Consider the following 20,923-nt stretch of genomic DNA (forward strand, 5'->3'; position numbering starts at 1 on the left):
TAAAATAAATAAAATAATATTTCAGCAAAGAAGAAGGGCTCAAAGAAAGCTTTTTACAGATTTGTCAACGAATGGAAAAATATATTTTTTTATTTTTAGTTCATGAGAAATGGGAGCAAAAACAACTGTTTCTTTTATATTTCTGTTTTGTGTAAATACACCACAAGCTGTTACTAAATTACTTGATTTATTACTTTGAGGGTTAACAGACATTTGTGAAACCGAGGAAAAACAGATGATTCAGAGTTTATTTTTAGAGGTCATTATGTAATTTTTTTTTTCCTCCTCAACCCAGTTGTTAACTATTGTCGACTTTCTGCAGCGCGTTTCAAATATGGTTGGTCAAAAGTGTGTTATTTGGGCAGTAGATGGCAGCAAAATGTCAAGCTAAGCTGACAATGTGGCCTTCTTAAAATGACTGCAGGTGGGTTGTCTGCCTCCGCGCATTTAATGGACCCGTGCACGATTGCAAAACCTGCTTTTACTAATTTAAAAAAAAAAAAAAATCCAGCTCATCTTTCACCAAGCCAATTTTGGGGTGCAAATTACACAATCCTCATTTTCCTGCCCTTTCATACGGGGGTGAGATTGATTGGCCGACTTGAGGACTGCCAGACATACAAAATACAGTGTAAGATAAATGACATTTCAGTACCATTTTCCAAACGAGTGTTTGTTATTGCGAGGAAGATTCTCTTCAGCTGCTTTTCCGCTGCAAGAAGGATGACTCAGATTTCCACGGGGCGCCAAGGTCACTTGGACACTTAAACGTTAAAACACGTCACGGACTGGCGGATCGCCGGTGAACAATGAGCAATTGTGGCCGTTTGTCACTGTCACGCTCGTGGCTTCAGACAAGCCAGGCAGTCTTTCCCATACCTTATTAGCTTCGCACCCCCTTTGACATCTTGACAGATGGTGCGCCCACTCTCCAGTGCAAATACTTAGAAATAAAAAGTTGAACTTTTTGTAAAGTATGCAAAGGTCTTAGTGTTGATTTGTTTGTTCTTTTTTTTTGGGCGGGGGGTGCGAGGGTGCGCAAGACTGTTGAATGGGGTGTGTAACTTAAAAAATGTTGGCGAAAAACTGCTCTTAAAGTACACAAATGTCTTTGCTTTGACTTTTTTTTTAGGGTGTCTGACTTATAAAGGAGGTGCGACAAGAGCTTAGTTTTTTTTTCTAGGGTGTTTGTAATTAGAATGCTGAATGGGGTTGTAGCTAACAAAAAAAGTTGGGAAAAACTGCACTTAAAGTATCCATAAGCAATTATGCGGTTTGGAAAATAGTTGGTCATTACTTTGATAATGGATTAGTTGTTGATTAATCGACAAATTTGGCACCTCCTCTTGACAGTATCGCGCGCAAATGTGTTGGTGGTGTTAGTGGGGGGGGCTAACCCGACGTCTGCTCATTAATTTCAAATCATAGTGAGCAGCCATCATTTTAAGGGAGGGAGGGAGTGTGTGAGTGTGTGTCTGCCACTTGGTCGGCGAGAGCCTCCATCCGCGCATTCGCCTGTGCGCAATGGCACCGAGCGCACCAGGCAGCCCTCAGTCGCCGCGCTACCGCCGCGCACGCACGGGTACGAGGACCGGACAAGTTTTTGCCGCTTGCTTCTCCTCCATGGGATCTCATGATTTTTCCAGCGGGAAACACTAAGAGGTAGGTTTAATCCCTTAAAAGACATTATGATTGATTTCTACATGGGCTTTAATGGCTTTATTTGGAGTAGGGGGTCTAATTATTCCCACACGAATTCTGTCCAGGCAGGGTGATGGTCAAGCCAGATATGGCTATCCCATCTCAGGCGTTAATTGGATTTCAACATTGCGTTAATTAAGACTCCATGGCAAAGATTTCATTCTTCTGTGCTCGTTTGAATATGTGTGTGTGTGTGTGTGTGTCAAAGGGAAATGCGATTCAGTAAGCTCCAAGGTGCAAGAGAACATGCGAAAGGACAGACAGATATTTATTTACATCATGAGTGAAATAAGTGAATTAACAAATGATTGATTTCAAGGAAACCTCCTGTCGTGTATGTGTGTGTATTTATGTCACATCCATTTTCAGTGCATCTTGCCAAAGTCGCGTGGTGTACTTTTGTTGTTATCAAACCAGGTGTCGGAACTATTGGTCTTGTGAGCAGGTGCGAAATCCTGCCGTCAAAAAAAAAATTGTCTCCCAAAAGCTTGTTAGCAGCGGGAAGCATGAAGTGCCGGAAAATGTCTTGATACTGAAAGACTGCCGCATTAACTGTGGACTCGATAAAAGACGGAGGGCAGCAAATGACTTGGCTCCCCAAACCGCAACTGACTGTGGAAACTTCTCACTGGACTTTAAGCAGTTTGACGTTTGTGCTTCCTCAGACTTTGGAACATTTCCAAAAATTTAGCTCGGCTCCTTCTGGTGTTACAGACTTGGCCACTGGGGGGCAGTATAACATACTCTCACTGAAAATCGTTTTACAGTTGTGAGTGACTCACTAAGCTGCAGTCGTATGAGTTGTTTTTTTGTGGAGGATAAAGAACATACATGAGAATGATTTATTGTCTGCTTAAATAGATTACTGGAACATTGGCATTTAAATATCAGTTATTTAAAGTGTAACAGCATTTCGCAAGCCCATTCATGGCGTATTGGATTATGATCATGAAGCAAAGCTGGCTTTGGTTGTTTTGAATACATAAAATGATTCTTCTTCGAGGACGCTGAGACAAGATTCAGAGAGGAATGAAAGAAATTCAGCCAAGTGCTGCTCGCCGCAAGAAGATTTGCGTTGAGGTTGAATTGAGGTTGCGAACGTCATGGCACTGCAGCCAGACGGCGGCAGGCTCTATTTGGTCATAAAGGTGAGGATGGATGGAGTGCAAATAGCAGCGGAGCCCACAGCCAGACGCTCATCACCGGAAGGCTTTATAGCACCTCCCCCTTTCCCTGCTTGGATGCCGGCCATCTCGCTAATTGCTTTGAAAAGATATTCAGGGTGTCGGTATCAAGTCCTTAAGTCGCCATTTTTATTTATTTTTTTTGCCGAGTCTCCAGTCCCAACTATCTGTCCATCTCTTTTCTATACACCTCCAGGTTCTGTAGGGAGCTGCAGCTAATTCTGGCTGACTTCAGGGAAGAGGTGACGTACAACTGTCAATCACAGGGTTGGCACTTACCGTGTGGGAGGAACACAAGGAATGTGTGTGCGTACTATGGGCTATATTTTCACAATTGGCGTAAATGCTGAGTGGTGTGCAGATGATAAATGAGAGGGCGGTCTGCGCCGCTGAGGCAGTGGTCACAGCCAACTCCAATCATGGCCAATCCAAACTCTAGTTCCGTTGAAATCTGGCATGCCAGTTGTGCGCTCAAGTTTCGACATGCATCGGTATCAGGAAGTGAGCGTAAGCGAATGTACAGAATGACGATTACATTATGTGTGAGATATTTTTGGAACCTATCCAGTTTTATGAAGGACAAAAATATGAGCTATTCTCTTTTCTGAGCCCAGGCCAAAACGTTATCTGATATAAAAGTAATGCTTTGGCGCCATCTTGTGGCATGTTGGCGCTCCCCAAAAGTTATGTTGAAGTGAGTGGAGGAGCATGATTTGTGGAATGAAAATCTCATCCCAACATTCTGGGTCAAATCCTCAAACCCAATGTCATGTCACCCAATTTGGGTTACTCTGACCCTTACAGGTGTGCCAAACGCGTCACCCCGCACGTGGGCGGGACATGGCGATGCTTAGCGAAGCAGAGCAGCCATGGTGGAACGTGTCGGACGAGCGCAACGGCAGCGCCGAGGCATCGCAGACGGACAACGGCAGCGGCGGGCGCAACTACTACGCCATGCTCTACTCGCTCCTCATCCTGGCCATCGTGTTCGGCAACGTGCTGGTGTGCCTGGCCGTGCTGAGGGAGCGCTCCCTGCAGACCACCACCAACTACCTGGTGGTCAGCCTGGCCGTGGCCGACCTGCTGGTGGCCTCGCTCGTCATGCCCTGGGCCGTCTACCTCGAGGTAAGACACCACCGGATTATTTTTTTGTTCCAGTCGAGGTATAGCGGTGACGTTGGCTCGCAATGACAGGATTAGCGGGGCGCGATCATTTGTGCCCCTCAAACCGCTCTGAAACTAGTCTAAGTTTAGTTTTCCTTATTTTTTTTTTTTTATTTGAAGCATCATACCAAATGAGCGCAAAAACACAAAATTAACGAAAAGAGATGATGGACAGTTAGGCTGATGTTGAACTAATCAGAACAGCAAATAAAAAAATTTAAAAAAATAATTTTTTTTAACACCTCAACGTATCAAAAACACAAAAACCAAAACTAAAACATAGCAGAAAATGAGAAAACCCACCAAAAAAATGTTGAACATGTTTTAGTTTTTTTTTTTTTTTTTTAATTTGCTGTTGTCCTTAGTTATTTGTTACAGTATTTGGACACCATCAAGGGTTCAAACTAAAGACAAAAGCTTCCTTCGGACCGCGCAAATAGCGAATCAGAGCCATTCTAGAAATCCCAAATTGTACTTTTGTGCTGTTTTTGATCCCGCTCCATGGACAACCACGTTTTTTTTTTGTTTTTTTTCAATGTATCAACAAAGTCCGCCGAGTTTATATAAGGTTGCAGAAGGGAATCAATCAGATCATCCTCCCCGAAGGCGGACGTTTGTCCACTCCAGGTCGAAAATTGAGACGCTCCTAAATATGTCGAATAAGCAGCCGCCTGACCACCTTTAACGATCGCACTCAGTCAGCAGGACGCTTCGGGTTCGCTCAGACTTCAGACGACGGAGGCAAGAGAGAGCAAATTAACAGGCCACGCCAAAAGAGAGATGGCAGACTTTGCGCAGGTGCTCCAATTTCTGCAGGAGTGCGCTGCCTCATTTTCAAATTCAAAAAGGAGACCTGAGTCATTAAGACGGCAAATTTTCACTCGCAGCCAATGGGCCCCGCGGGACGAATCGGATTAACCTGTAATCGGATGGTCATCTGTGCCGAAGCATCGTGCCATCGACTGGAGAGCAGCTGCAGAACACGTCTCAAAATGTTAGCGATGAATTTACGACATTTAACAGCTCGAAAGAGGACTGCTGTTCGTAAACGCTAAGTCGCTGTCTTCAAAGACTGAAGATCATGTCCAAAATCTTGACGTGCTGATTGATTCGGATCTGATTTTCGGGCTTGCATGCGTCACGCAAACCAGAATTTCATCCAAGCTTTTATCTCCAGTAGACTTGATTCTTGTAATGCTCTGGACTGGACCGCCTCATATTTTCGTAATGTGGGAAGAAGCCAAAGTACCGACAAGGCAACCCTCACACGGCTGAGATTAGAACCCAGAGCCTCAAAATTGTCACGCCAGCCACGGTAAGACTGTTAAGCGAAAGAAATCGTGAAAGATCTTCGCTCCAATGCCGGCTCATTTTGTCATTTTATTCATCCATAATCACCACTTTGACAACGCTCAGGCACAAAACGACCAAGCCCAGGCGATCGCGCTTCCCGCCGGCTTCCCCTCCCTAATTGACAGCGCCCAAACCCCCTCCCCCTTTTTGTCCCAACAATCGGCGCTCCCGCTGAGTCGTTTTGCACAGCGCGAGCTCGATATGAGGAACGCAGTGTGTGTGTGTGTGTGTGTGTGTGTAGTGGGGGGTTGAGGGGGGCTTCTTTGGGGCGCATGGTTTTCCCACACTGTGTACAATGCTTCATATCTCAAGATCTCAATCCGTGTGGATGCACGTGCAAGTGTGTGTGTGCGTGCGTGTGTGCGTGTTATGGATGAAGAGAGGCGAAATTGAAGCACATGTCATGATTTTTACGAGTGTACCCCACAATTGCTCGCAAACACAATCTATTGTGTCCATTAATTAGAATTAATTCGTGTTTTTTATGCTGAGGATAAAGAATATATGTCGGTGAGTATTGCTTAATTATCGATAAAAGTCTACAAGATTTTTAAGATCGTTTTTAAAGCCATATCACCCAGCCCAGTTTGTCACTGTCGTGAGGGAGGAAAGAGGGGTGGGGGGGTGGGGGGGGGTTCGACTGGGCCTTTAAGAGACAACAGTAAAGAGGAGTAGGTGACGGGCGGAAGTAGGGTGGTCATCACGGAGATAACATCGGGAGGCAAACACAAGAGGGAATTATGTTTGTGGCGGTGTATTCGCCCATGTCGCCTCTTTGTGTGTGCACATGTGTGCATGCCGGGGTGCGTGTGTGTGTGTGTGTGTGTGTGTGTGTGTGTGGGAAGACCCATATACTGTAGCGTATAGAATCCCACTGGAAGCCATTAAATCACGGCAATGTCACCTAGAATGTAAGCTTTCATTTTCTGAGCTTCAATGCTGCTTGGCTCAAAAATGCTAAATGCTAATTCACGACATCCATCGGCGAGGCTTTCGTCTGCGAATGGCGACTGCGGTCCTATATACATACGTATATTGTACATATCATTTTATCATGATAAAAGATAAAGAGGAATATTTCAAATATTCATTTAATTTTAAGAGAATGGCAAAAGGTGAGGGCTAAGCACGGAGCCTTGTGGCACACCGTACCTCAATAAGGTCTGAATTGACATTTTGTCATGAAAATTGAATTGCTACGTAAATTACCATTAGCTCAGCCTCCTAAGCATGTTACGCGCTCACGTGACGGTGACGAATGCGCGGCCTAATCTTGGATGTGTGTGCGGCGCAGGTGGTCGGCGGTGCCTGGCTTTTCAGCCGCCTCTACTGTAACGTCTTCGTCACGCTGGATGTGATGATGTGCACCGCCAGCATCCTCAACCTGTGCGCCATCAGCATCGACAGGTGAGTGTGTGTGTGTGTGTGCGCGCGAGCGGGACACGTCAGCACTCATTCACAGTTGCCATGACAGCACGTGTGGAAATGTCAACCATAATTCCGCATTTTCAGGTGTACTCAGATTCGTCTTTGTGACGTTGTCTGGTGGAAATGGGGAAGACGTGCGGGGTGTGTCGTTGGCTTGAGTTGCGGGATATTCAGTTATTAAAAACACGCACAACTGTTTAAAAATTGACAAAAGTAAAGATTCTGACTTTTTGAAATATTATGCAAATTATTCACATAAAAATGTGACTTTTTTTTTCATTATTCATGATTATGACATTTTTGGTAAATTGCAATTATTTTCGTAAAAAGTACAACGCCTGAATTTGAAATATTACAACAGTTTTTTCGATTAATAACGAGCTTGTAAAATGACCACTTTATTCTGATTAGATGAGACTTTTATTCCATCGTTTGATAAATCATTTGTAAAACTAAAAGGATCCATTGTAATATCATGACTTTTTGCCGTCGTTTGGTCAAGTTATTCTTGTAAAAATCCCAACCCCGACATGAATGATATCACGACTTTAGCCTCAGACGATGACTTCTTTTTCCTCATAGAATCCATGTCGTAAGGCCCTTAGGGGGTTGAGAAAAAAAAAAAAAAGTTCCCCACCCTTGATTTCGATCCATGTGGCGCTTGCATAAGTCACCTTGATGACTCAAAGGTGAAAAGTGCCAAGTTTCATGCGAGTCAAATTTATCGTCAGCGAGTCATATTTGCCTCGTGAAGACCTGCGAGCAGTCTTTGATCAATTCTCCCGTGACTCAGTATGACTGGAACTGCTGCTTTTATTCTACCAGACGGCACACAGCTAAAAAAGTACAGCCGAGGGTGGCCTTTTTTTTTTTTTTTTGGAGTATTGGTGTGTGTGTTCGCCCCGCATTTGGCCTCAGAGAGCAGCCCGAGTAATTAGTCCGATGAGGATAAACAATCATGGCAGCAAGCTGGCTCCAAACGGCGCAACGCGACATCCGCGTTGGCTCCGGGTCGGCCGCTAATTGCCGCCTCTTCCACGGCAACATTCACAAGCTCATTACGCGCACTTCCTGTCGTGTACGCCCCTTTACGCTCCCAAATCAAAACGTTGATTGATCAACGCCGCAAATTGTTTGGGCTCGCCGCAGTTGGTCCTCGTATTTCTCACAGCGGTGTTTTTTTTCGTTGAGTTTTGTTTCCGTGGGTGATTTTATGAGATTCTGTGAGATATATTGCATGATCCCTCCAGAGTGTGCGGCATCCGAATTATGTTAAGAAAATAAAATAAAAGGGAAATTACTCAAGAAAAAAATTGGTATGCAAATAAATATGCATAATACAAGTCACAATGTTACAATCTACCACAAAAAAAAACAATTTTTGAAGTATAAAGTTCCTTTCCTAACATAATTACGACTTTTTTTGAATGACTTGCACCTCGTTAAGTTTTAATTTTTCATCGAAAAAAAAATAAATAATAATAATGTTCGCATATTTACAACATTTTACAACTCGTAAAATTCTGATTTTGGTCAAATTAAGTGTTTTTTTTCACGTGAAATTAAATTTTAAAATGAGACTTTTTCCTTGTTAACAATTGACTTGAAATATTTCCTTTATACTTATAAAAATGATTTTAGGGGTATTTTTTTTTTCCTTTTTTAAACCAAATTGTATTTTGTTGGGTCGTTATGACTTTTTAAAATTGACCCTTATTCTTTATCTCTTGAAATAATTTTTTTTTTCCATTGTAAAATGATTATTCTTAAATTTTCTGGTAAAAACGACACATTTTTTCCCATGTGAAAATTCCGACTTTCTTGTCAATTTCCAACTTTTGTCCTAAACGTTGTGTGTGTGTGCACGCAGGTACACGGCGGTGGTGATGCCCGTGTTGTACAACACGACGCACCGCTCTCGCAAGAGAGTGTTCGCGATGATCGCCACCGTGTGGGTGCTGGCCTTTGCCGTGTCCTGCCCTTTGCTGTTTGGCTTCAACACCACAGGTCAGCTCCGACAACATCACCGACGGCAACACGGCGACAGCACGGACGCGCTAGCCGGGTTCAAAAAGTGCTTTGCCGGTTTCTCGAAAGTGTTTCGTTGCTGCGAACTCCGTTGACATAATGAGCACACGGTGGTGCTTTCCTTGTGTGACTTCAAATGCCTTCACGCTATTTTAGGAGGGGAATCAAATTTTGTCCCCAGCGTTTAGAGTCAATTTCATTGCACAAATTCCATCTTTACGCTTGCGATATTTGACTTTATTATAGGTAGAATTTCAGCCTCTGAAGCAACTTAACTACAAAAGCAGATTTTTTTTTTTTTTTGCGCTAAGCTTCTGATGGATCGTTTAGCATTGCAGTCTTCAGTAACCCAGTTAATTATTGTCGTTATCGCTTTTGTCCAAAGCCAAACAGGCTGGCCGACTAAACCGCATCCTCATTTGTCTTGTGAATGAACTTCCCCGAGCAGCGTAACATCCACAGTCGTTATTTCCGATCCAATGACAACACACGCGCATCGTTCCACGCCGCCGCGGCCAACAGCGGCCAGGACACACAATGCAGACATACGTGGACACATTCGCGTTTCGCTCCGTTCCTCAATCAACAGGAAACAATGGGCGGGAATATGATGGGGGTTCACGCTGGCATCATTATCATCGTCATTCACAAACAAACACTTCCAATTAACTCATCCGTCAGCCTTCGCAGACGGATCTCAGGAAGGAAAAAGACGGAATATTGTGGACAAAGTCTCCATAAAGTCGGATTTTTTGGACTATAAAGAGACGAATTGGAAATTTAAAGAATAAAGTTATGTTTTATCCCGGAATAAACAAAGCATTTTTTGGAGAAAGAACTCTGAATGTTACAAGGAGAAAGTCAGATGTTTGCAAAAAAAAAAAAAAAAAAAAAAGTCGGAGTATCAAAAATTGTAAGAGCACGGAAATAAAGATCCATAAAATCGAGAAAACAGTCTAAGACTGTGAGACAAAGAAAGGTTCAAATGTGTTTCAAAGAAATAAATGTTTTGAGGGGGGAAAAAATCATAATAAAAGGGCAGAAAAAAATTCAACAAATCTACTAGTAAACGAAACAATGATTTTTATCAACCTAATGTGAAAATTATGTCATATAAATAAACAACCGCCACAATTTCTTTTCAAATTGGGACTTTTTTCCCCCCACATTTCTTCATGTAAAAGCGTAAACCACATCACTTTATGAACATTTTGTGCATTTGCACATACGACTGGATGAAAGCATTCAAGTATTCCGCACATGTATGTGCGGTAATCTCAGCCACGTCTCACTTGCAGCGTGTAACCTGTTATAACTGTTTGACAGCTCGGGGGTATTATCGTTTGGACGCTGAGGACGCTTTATCATCTCCGCCATTGTCATCCACCTTATTATTGATCCATGCAAGAGGAAATTATTTCCAATAATTTGGTTGCATAAAGTCCGCGGCACATATTTAACAGGAGAGCCAGCGAATGCGAACGTGCAACCTGCACGCTGCTAGCATGATGTCGAAGGCAAACACGCCCACGGTAATAAGCTGTGAGCCAGCGGGTACAGTTCAGTACGTGGTGAGAATATCAAGCAGGGAAGACTGAGGAAGCCAAGCTCGGGCCAAATTGAGCCACCGAGAACGAGAGTGGGCAAATTCCATTTTCGCCGTTTTTTAGCTAAAAAATTAATAGAGAAAATATTACAGGACAGTCATATTGCATTTGGCAACATTTACTAACTATTTAGTAGTAAGTAGTATTTAGTCGCGTGTGCGTGCCATCGTTCTAAACGGTGCGTTTTGTTTCTCCAGACGACCCTGCGGTGTGCTCCATCTCCAACCCCGACTTTGTGGTGTACTCGTCGGTGGTGTCCTTCTACCTGCCCTTCATGGTCACGCTGCTGGTCTACATTCGCATTTATGTCTTCCTTCGCATGAGGAGGAAAAGGATCACCTTCAGCCAGGCCAGCGGGAAGGTGCAGCCCGGCTCCACACCGCCCTCTGCGGTCAGAGCTTTTTCTTTTTATTTCATTTCGCACTCTGGGTAAATGACGCGCAAACTTTTTGTACCACAAGTGCTATAAGGGCTCCCCCTAGTGGTAGACCCAGTGTTTTAAAAATATTTATTTATGTCAAATTTTCACTTCATTTACTCAAATAAAAATGTCCTTTCCTTGTTTGTGGAATATGAAGTAGGAAGATGAATCCACCTGTTTTCATTTCATAACCCTCATCTCAGGGGGCGGACATTTTATCCTACACCGCGCCCTTCTGTCCACTGAAATTGACGTCAACGTGCCCTCAGGTGTACATTGCAAACGTCACGGCTCACCTGTTATATCGGTTTGGTCATGTGATGTTCGCAAATCGAGCCCGAGATAATTTTTCCGTCAATTTTGGTAGTCTCGGGTTTTTTTTTTCTATAAAAGTCCATTTATGGAGTCTCGAGAGTATTTTAGCACCCTGAAATGAAAATGCAAAATTTGGAGATTTTACTGAATGGAAACTAAAGAAGTTAAATTGACTAAATAATGAAAGAGAATTATTCAGGCTGACACGGGAATTTAATTGTCAGATTGGTGCTATTGAGCGTTGTGCCGCATGAATAACAATTGAATTATGCATCAAATTCACCTTTAAATGGAATTCTTCCTTTCCACACACAAACACACGCTCAGTGTCCTTCGGCGACGCAAAACTAAACGTGTGATCACGCTGATGGACAGCGACAAGGAGTCCTGCAATATAATATCATTATAATAGGAAAGCAGTTGTTTGACCACAGTTGGGAAAAGGTAATTTGAAGGAAATTTGCATAGCTTAAAAAAAACAACAAAAAACAGGGCAAAATCAATGCGTGATGTTTACCACGGCGTAAATCACACATCATTCTCGATTAGGCTGAATGCTCCAGATAGAACATTCAAAATTAGACAATGTGTCCCAGTTCCATCCATCATTCCAAAGAAGGTTGAGATAAATACCAACTATTTTTAAAACGGGCTTGATCGAAGTCAAAAGTCCACAAGGACTAATTTTACGACAAACTCACTCTCATTGGCTGACACCCATGTCACTCACAAGGGCAAGATTTGCCTTTTAAAGCTAAATAGCTACACAGAGTTAGTGTTCAGAAAAGCTAAAATTGCCGTTGTTGTTTCATGACATGATATGAGGGTGACAGATTAGCATCCAGATGATTTAATAATCCATTTACCTCTCTCATCTGACAGGAGACGTGTCTGCAGGACGACGCGGCCAAGACCAGCCACGACCTGTCACCTATAAGGATCAAAGTGGTGAGCGTTATTTATTTCAAATGGATTCACTCTGCAATTTTCCTGTTCGCTTTTAAAAAGAGGATTTTTTTTTTTTCTCATAAGATTCAGACTTTTTATCTTGCAGTATTACCATTTGCATAATATTTGAATTTGGACTATTCAGTATTTTTACGGTAAAGAATTGGGACTTTTGTCAGAATATTGAATATTTTTTTTCTTGTCAATTTATAAGCATGCGACTTCTCAACGGTGACGGCGTTGTTTTAATCCCGACAACAGTGCGTGGAGCCCTCGCGCCCGTCCAAGTCCGACCTGCTGTCGGGATGCCTGTGGCGCAAACGGCCCAAAACGGGACCCGTGGAGAACTCGGCGCTGCCCCCGGTGGACTCGCAAAAATACTGCAGCATAAGCCACGCCTCCTGCGGCCGCACCGAATTGGACGCCGAGCGCGACGAGATGGTGCCGGGCTCCGAGAACAGTGTGGCGAGGGCGGCGGAGAACAGCCGGCAGGCGACCCAGTCGATGGGCACGCGCTGCGAGGTCAAGGATCTTTCCAACGGACGAACGCACACGACGCTGAGGCCGCTCAACACCAACAATCCCAGATTCAGGAGCATGCACGCGCGCGAGAAGAAGGCCACCCAGATGCTGGCCATCGTGCTCGGTGAGGAGACGCCAATATGTTGCTGCATCAGCAATTTTGACTTTTTTTTCTAATAAGATCACAACTGCATTCTTGTAAAAAAAAAAATAATAATAATAATAATTTTACATAATTAATTAAACAAAAATGAATTTTAAGTAAAAAAATTCAGAAAAATAATATTTTCCATGGCGCTTTTGCGATTTTCTCTTACCTTCTCAGGGGTGTTCCTCATTTGCTGGTTGCCCTTTTTCGTCACGCACATCCTGAACACGCACTGCAGGACGTGCGCGGTCCCACCGGGCCTCTACAGCGCCTTCACCTGGCTGGGCTACGTCAACAGCGCCCTCAACCCCGTCATTTACACCACCTTCAACGTGGAGTTCCGCAGGGCCTTCATTAAGATCCTCAGCTGCTGAGAAAGAAAAAGACCAGAATATATATTTTTTTTCCTTACTCAGCTCATGGACAAAAGTTGGATTGTTTTTTTTTTTTGTATTTTATTTTTTTTTTTGGAAAAAGGGCTGCGGCATGGATCGAGCCAAGTTTTTTGTGGACGTCTTTGTGCCAGCGTTGTGTCCCCCTTTTTTTTTTTTTTTTTTTGCACAGTGTGGACTAACTCGTGTCATGCACACGTACTCGCGTCCTGCAGGGCATGCAAACGTGCAAAATCATTGGAATATAAAAAAGTGGAAGACGTCTGGCCTTTTAATTCTGTTTGTCGACAAACGTCCACGTGGTGTAGCGACACTACTCATCTAGCCATCTGCAAAAATCAACTACAGGGTCCATTGAGTGTTATAAATAAAGATCTCATTCCACAGTCCACACTTTTTTTCCAGAAAGCCAAAATACATCGGCCAACTCCCGGCGCATTAGTATAATTTTTTTTTTTAGTACTTTTTACAATTTATGCTGAATTTCCACTCACTTCATTATCAGTGAAGAAAATGCCAATGTTCACCGTTCTTTTTTTCCCCCACTTGGAAAGCGTGTGAAATCAATATTTAATAACCATGTGCATATTTAAGAGGGTGTAATCAGGACGTACAGTATGAACTCAGTGCCATGGTGATGAACACCGACTTTTCCCACACCGCCCCCCAACACTCCTGACTCCTTTAATTGAATTTGAATATGGATGAAGTGCAGCTGATGCCGCTCTACAGTTACTGTAATTATTCGCAAGACCTTGTGGACTTGCATCGAGAGAGATTTGTGTTTAGAGGGAGTTAGCAAACTCAGCTTTTGTTCTCAGCCTAACATGCAATAAGCAAAATCGATCGAAAATGCAAAAATGGCAACTTTAAAGGCAAAATGAATTTTGGCGGGTCTACACGTCATCGTCAAGCCGAACAGATTTTTTTGTGGGTCTTCTCGTGATAGGTATGCCCACCAAATTCTACGTTGTGCTTTGGGAGATGATTTTTTTTAAAAAACATTCCAAGAGGCACGACCAAGCCGATTTTGGAGTTCACAACAACCCATATTTTCCGGACGATAAGGGGCACCAGGCTATAAGCCGCAGTTTTCTATGTTGAAAAAAATGAGTTGTTTACTGCATGTAAAGAATGATTTTTGTACTGTGAATGCACATAAAGGTACAAAAACAGCAACAACTTTGCTAATCAAAACAGAACACACCCAAGAGGGAAAAAAAAAAAAAAATCAAGATTTATTTAGCGTATTTTCTGAACTATTGAGCGCCCCTAGTGGTGAAAGAAAAATCCACAGAAAAGCAGCACCGTTGTATTAGCCGCACGGTTCAAAATCGAGGGGGAAAAAGTAGCGGTTTTTCGTCTGGAAAATACGTTAAACGTAATAGACTTCCTGTGACTTACTGAGTATGGCTTTGTAAGACTTTTTTAGTGGCTTTACTCACGATGGACGCGCCACGCAGACTTTCTAGGTTTGGGTTCTTTAGAATTTATTGTGAGTCTACTACAAGTAATGCGGGGTACGTCTACGGAGGTCCTTCTCATTGAAACTGGCCATGAGGGCTGAATTTGTTTCACTGAGGTGCAATCAAGCCAATTTTTGGTCAAATTTGATGTCAATTCTAACCAGGAGGAGGAAAATTCATGAATATGGATGGATAGATTGGCCTGAGAATAAGGACAAAGAAACAAATCAATTTTACCCCTCACAGGCCTGTAAACATTCAACCCACAAATGCTCGTTATACAAAATAATGAACATTTGTTCAAAGCTTGAATCATAATTCTTCATAAATTTAGCTCGGGCCTCAGCGGACTTTATAACAACAGGAGAAAGCTTCCCTGGAGTAAATGGAAGCTAATATGTTGAGCCGAGGCCTGGAGTCGCTCTCAAGTTGCACTTTTCATCTTTGCCATATTAAAATAGCTGCGAGGATTCTTCACACGCACACATTGATAATGTTGCTGTTCACCTCTCAGCAGACGGCAAATTTAAATCCTTCACGGCAGTGGAGGGAAGGAAAAAGGTTAGCGGGTCATTCAAAACAAGAGCTTCTTCCTCTGGTAGTATAAATGCGCTCTTGTCATTTCACGGCAATCTGCTTCGGACATCACAAGACCACATTGGCGCCACATTGGGCGCGCACGTGCATCGTTGACATTTGCTCCCGGAGGTGCAACCTAAATGTGCAAAATGTGACGCTGCGTGAAAAAGGGGGCGGCGTACCGTCTGCGATTTTGTGATTTCTCCGAATCACATGGAAGGAACAAGATCAGGGTGAGTACATGAAAAAAAAAATCTCAGAGGAATTTTGAATCTAAGCAATCTACTGTCATTTGTTCGGAAAAACTAAGTATAGAAAAAGTTTCCTTTTAAATGATGCTGGCACCCTGTTGCTAGTATCGTATAAAAACAACTAAAAATAGCTCGCCTGAGGCGACACAATTGTTAAACACTCATCTTGATGTCGCTCTGCAGACGGAACGTAAAACGGCTTTCAGGTGAAATCAATGAAATCCTGCATGTGTGTGTGTCCTACGCTTCCCCCAGTGACAAGTTAACACCATTAAAATGTAATTAATGCGTCGTTTGCCCCCCGGGCGACGTTCAAGCCTTTAAAAAAACGGCAGGCACTTAAAGCAGATCAAAATATACTCACGTGGAGTTTTGTTCATGAGGCTCATTCGACGACACACGCGCACAAGCTGTGCCGGTAATTAGACAAACTCCTAAACCTATACAACGCGTCACATCGGGACAATTTGCTTTCAATGCATTAAACAGTATAAGAAAGTCAAACGGATGACACGAATGCTGAGAAACCTTCACCATGTCTGCACAATGTTACATTTACTGCCATTGACGACTTAAGACGTCAATTTTATTTATTTTTTTTTAATTCGGCTGGTAGTGAATGCACTAATGCGACGTTCCACACTACCTGGCGAGTGTGCGTGTGTGTGCATAAGAAAATATCTCTGAGTCAGTGTCACGCTGCATTGATTGATCACTTCAGCTTTCCTCAACGTTTCCCAACAGCACTTTGGGAGCTTCACGTCTGATGGGATGTAAATCTCCTTGAGTTGCTGCCTGCAACTCACTCCCACCACACACACACACACACACGCAGGTGTGCACACGCACACACACGCACGTACACACATTGTGATAAGTCACAGGAGCCACGAATGTGTGGAAGCCTCAAGAGGAGAAGGCGGCTCCGTGGCTTCCCTTCATTAATGGCCACTCACGATGGATTGGAGGCGTCTATTAGCGGGAATAATTATATTCCAGGGTTATAATTTATACGTGGGTTGAGGGGGGGGGGGGGGTCGCTTGGGAGAAATGAGTCCGAGGAAAAGATGAAGGGATCAGGAAGGGGAAGGATGGGAAGCTTCCCATTCAAAAGAGCACACAATGAATGCAAAGCGAGCGCACGAAAAGGAACGCGGCACGCTGCGGAGAGCTCGCGTTCGCCGTGTTCCTTCAGATGTTCTTCGCCAGATTAAAGGGCAACCGCTGCCAATGCCCTGAGAAATCTGCGGGGTCGCGAAATAATGGAAGGAAGATGAAAAATTTTTTTTTTAAAAGTCTACACGCCAATGTTCAAGTGACAGGTTTTTGTGATGGGAAAAAAAATGACACGAAGATAAATTATTTCATATTTTTTTTTTTCGATATCAATGTCACCTATAACCTGTATAACCCAATTTAAAAGACCTTAAAAAGGAGAAAAACATGAACAAAAATGCACAACTGAAATCATGTGATTGCGCAACACCTAACTGGGGATGTGTTGTGGGATGGTCGTTTAGAATAAAACAATCATATTCAAACTCCTGTTAGGTGGGAGTGAAAACACATCGGCCACCATTTAAGAGTCACATTTTACAAGAACAAGCCACGGAAAGGTATGAGTCAAAAGGAGGTTAAAAAAATAAATTAAAAAAATTAAAAAAATCCTTCCCTTTTCATCCAAAAAAAATTAATTAATTAAAAATAAATAAAAAAAATTTGCCCTGTAAAAAAAAAACAACACTTTTTTTTTCCCAATCCAAAAAAAACATTTTTTTCTCCTTGTAAAAAGGAAAAAAAAGTCTCCCCTTGCAACAAAAGTAAGGGTCCCCACCCCCACATAAAAAAATTACTTTTTTCCCCATACAAGTTTTTTTTCACCTGTAAAAAAAAAAAACAATCACTTTTTTTACCCCATGCAAAAAAAAAAAATTACCCCCCCCCCAAAAAAAAGTGTGACTTGCCCAAAACAGAATTCTATATTCTCTGTTGAAGTGCAGGAGTCCATCGTCACTGTTGCTGTAGCCCCCCCCCCATGAGAGACGCCACAAATTACACCAATGAAATTAAACAGATGAGCGGAGCGCATATTGGAAAAGTCACTTAGCAGCAGATAAGTCTTAAATAGAGGCCCCTTCGCATTCAATTATGTAGCCGCAGTGCATTAGTAATGCTTGGCATGCATGGTCACATATCTTTTCTCACCCCCCGCCCACCCAAGCCTGTCAATCTAGACAGCAATTACAGCGAGACTTTGGTGCCATGTTGGCAGCTGACCTGTGATGGCAGCACACAAGAGACAAAAAAGTGACAAAAGGAAGAAGCGTGTTATTTGCATTCAGACTTTTCAACACACGCGCTGTGGCCCCTTTCAACGCGAAAGCTCGCCATACAATCCTATCGTTTAAACTTCAACAAGCACATTATGACGTAAAAGTAATATGTCATGTACGTGAAAGTGGACAAATATATTTTTCTTTTCAAATTAGAAGCTGACAACGTTGGTCGATCAGCAAGTTTTTACCGAATCACACTTTGTTTTAATTTGACACAAAATGCAAATGCGAGCTTTATCTCGGGCTTAATGAGAAAAACCAATCGGGTCAATAAAGCATTTTAATAAGACCCTTCGCATTCACATTCCCGGCCCAATTTATCTGCGGCTCGCATCTTAATAGAGCAGTATACAACGGTTACTTTCTAATCAATCGATATGCACACAGTCGACCAATGATACGGATCGCGGACGTATAAACGAAGCAAGATGGGATGATTATCACTTTCTAAATAGTCAGATTATTGTACGAGTTAACCCATATTGTTTTATTTCAAATGTGTAATAATGATGTTAAATAATTATAATAACGCTCAATTGTCCATGCCAGTGACCTAAAGGCAAAATAATTACAATTTTCTACGACTCGAGCAATTAAACTGTGTATCCTGTTGCCGATCATATAACAGAGAATCGCTTTGTGTTCACCCACACAGGCCGAGATTTACGCTGAGCAATTTAGTGTTGTGCAGTAACGGAAAATTCTTAACAAATTGCCTTAACACAGCCCCACAACTGAAGAATAATCACTCAGGATCATTTTTCAGCCATCCGATAATTGTGCCTTTGCTGACCTTGATGACGAGAGGAAGAAAAAAAAAAATCATGACGTGTACAACATTTAAATGGCGCACTCAACGACTCCAAAGTCATGTCGGGCTGAAGACGAATTGGCATGCAAGGAAACGTGCGCACATACAGTACACACGGCGTTTACACAGACGGGGTGATATTAGGGAGCGTCATCAAGCTCCAGGCGGTGTCCCATGTCGCCCAGCTGTTCTTTTGGCCCCCCGCGGTGTATGACCTCCGCCCGCCCCAGCTGGCTGCGTCTTCATCATCGCCGTCATGGCTGAAGTGCAGCCACAGACATGAAACATCCAATCAGCAGTCACAACAATTGCCCACCTCTGGAAAAATTGCTTTCCAAGACATAGGCAAAAGCATTGTCAGTTTAAAAAAAAAAATTAAATTAAAAAGTTGTAGTTTTCTGATTTTTGTTAAATAAAAGTTTGTTTTTTATTCTTTTTTTAAAAATTTTATTTAAAAAGGCTAATTTATTTCCAAATAGCACCGCCAGACAAAATATGTCTGCTCTCGTGTTTGGCTTCTGTCCAAGTTTTTAAATAAATCTTGGGGCTGGCTGGGCTTGGTGTTGCCAAGGCAACGGCCCAAGACATGGGAAGACAAGTGTCAACCTTTAATGTGAGATGGCAGATATTTTTGCAAAGCACTTCACCAGAAAATATACATCAGAGAGGACAAAATTGTTTTTTTTATTTTATCCTGAGCAATATCGTAGATGGTATCATCACACTGAGCTATATCGTGATGGACGGAAGATGTCATCATAGCGACATTGATGTACAGTATTCTAAATCGATATTGTGAGGAATCTTCGTTTTACAAAAGCATAGATACACTGAAGTATCATAGATAGAATATGATATGTGATATCAAATTGAGAGGTATTATAAATTGCATTGTAACTTGGCATCGTAATGTATTCCTGACGGCATCGTGATATTACGATAATATATCATGATAAATTAATAAAATAAAAATAAAATAAAATTAATTGTTTTGTGTTTGGACGACATCTCTACCGTGACATAACATTGATGGAATTGTAAAATCATACATAATTTCATGAATCGCAGATTTGATCATGTTATAGAAATGTTGTCATAACATTGACATTAGCATAATATTGTGACTCTACACACAAAAACGTGGATTTTTTTTCCCCGCACTTTTTTTTTTTCTAACTAGGTCAGTCATTGTAGATATCTCCTCAATGAATAATGCATCTTACATTAATGTCAAAAATCAGGCATATACAAGTGTATCTAGTGTATTTGAAAACTGATGCAAAGCGGGAGTGACAGGGGATGGCAAAGGCGGGGTTCGTATGTTCTTCATATGCTGATGCTGCTTCTCGCCAGCCGTTTCATCAACAAGCACGACTGTGCTGACAACACACTTTGACTACATCGTTTAGAATAAATATCAAAATGTTCTCGGGGTGACCTACGGAGATGGGGAGGAATGGATTACTTTCTGGCTCCAGGAGACGAGGGAATAGCAAGAAATCAGATGAGAATTCCTCGGATATCATCTCAGTAGCAATCTACGATACATTACAATATCAATGGTATCATGATCCCATCTTGATACGCAGCGTCATTAATGATATCATAGTGATACTGTCGACGATACAGCCCAATATGACAGCACCCATCACAGTATCTCTGATATTATCATGATATCGCTAGACAAAACAGTCTACCGTCTTCCACGTGCAGTTCCAACAGGTGAATTGCTATTAAATAAAATTGTACTGACAACCAGAAAAAGAAGAAACATCTCAAAGAAGTTATTAAATCTGGGGCTTTATTTCACTCCACTTTCCTCTGACGAATACTTTCCGCTAGTTGAGTCATCAGTGCGAGGAAGCAGCGAGGGTTTTCGCAGTTTCATCAGGAAGATCCTCGCTCATCAACACTCTCTCATCCTCGCAATCACGCTTTATTGATGTCAGCCACATTGTTGATTTTGCGACGCTTGACTGAGCGGCTCATCATTGCCATTTTGAAGATTTATTTTTTTTTTCCAAGCTGCTTGTTTGTACGCAGACTTCCACGACACACTCTAGCTACGAGATCATCACAACACCTTCTTGTGAGGGAAGGTGACAAATGAAATCACCGTATCACGATACCATTAACGATACATCACGTCACTATCACGATACCACCAAATAATTAATGCAGCGCAAAATCAAAACCATAATACGGCACCCTAAGCGATATCAGTAATTTGATGATGTCATGATGCACTTAGATGGTATTGTGAGCATTC

The 20,923-nt window shown here is 42.4% G+C and overlaps 2 protein-coding genes across 4 annotated transcripts in view; one reads left to right on the plus strand and one right to left on the minus strand.

The window, feature by feature from the left end:
• Positions 1-20,923, minus strand: part of qtrt2 (queuine tRNA-ribosyltransferase accessory subunit 2) — a 35,690-nt gene that overhangs the window by 929 nt on the left and 13,838 nt on the right. Inside the window, exons 8-9 of one of the 2 annotated variants that reach the window (XR_015839916.1) lie at positions 12,989-13,186; positions 12,068-12,132 (exon numbers count right to left, since the gene is read on the minus strand). The gene's annotated coding sequence lies outside the window, so the exon portion shown is untranslated. Of the gene's footprint in view, positions 1-12,067; positions 12,133-12,988; positions 13,190-20,923 lie in introns of both variants that reach the window. The other variant, XR_015839915.1, reaches the window with a different exon arrangement.
• Positions 1,471-13,538, plus strand: drd3 (dopamine receptor D3). Of its 2 annotated transcripts, none has more exons than XM_088283086.1 (8): positions 1,471-1,662; positions 3,690-4,010; positions 6,697-6,809; positions 8,701-8,837; positions 10,663-10,856; positions 12,084-12,149; positions 12,411-12,795; positions 12,997-13,538. In XM_088283086.1, exons 2-8 carry the CDS (start codon positions 3,726-3,728, stop codon positions 13,191-13,193), a joined length of 1,377 nt encoding a protein of 458 aa, XP_088139212.1. In that variant the 5' UTR covers positions 1,471-1,662; positions 3,690-3,725; the 3' UTR covers positions 13,194-13,538. The 2 variants fall into 2 exon arrangements, with proteins under 2 accessions (XP_088139212.1, XP_088139213.1); XM_088283087.1 differs by having other exon boundaries at positions 10,663-10,826.

The sequence above is a fragment of the Idiotropiscis lumnitzeri genome, chromosome 19 (assembly GCF_059441095.1).
Source record: "Idiotropiscis lumnitzeri isolate Australia: NSW breed Sydney's pygmy pipehorse chromosome 19, RoL_Ilum_1.0, whole genome shotgun sequence".
NCBI classification, from domain to species: domain Eukaryota; kingdom Metazoa; phylum Chordata; class Actinopteri; order Syngnathiformes; family Syngnathidae; genus Idiotropiscis; species Idiotropiscis lumnitzeri.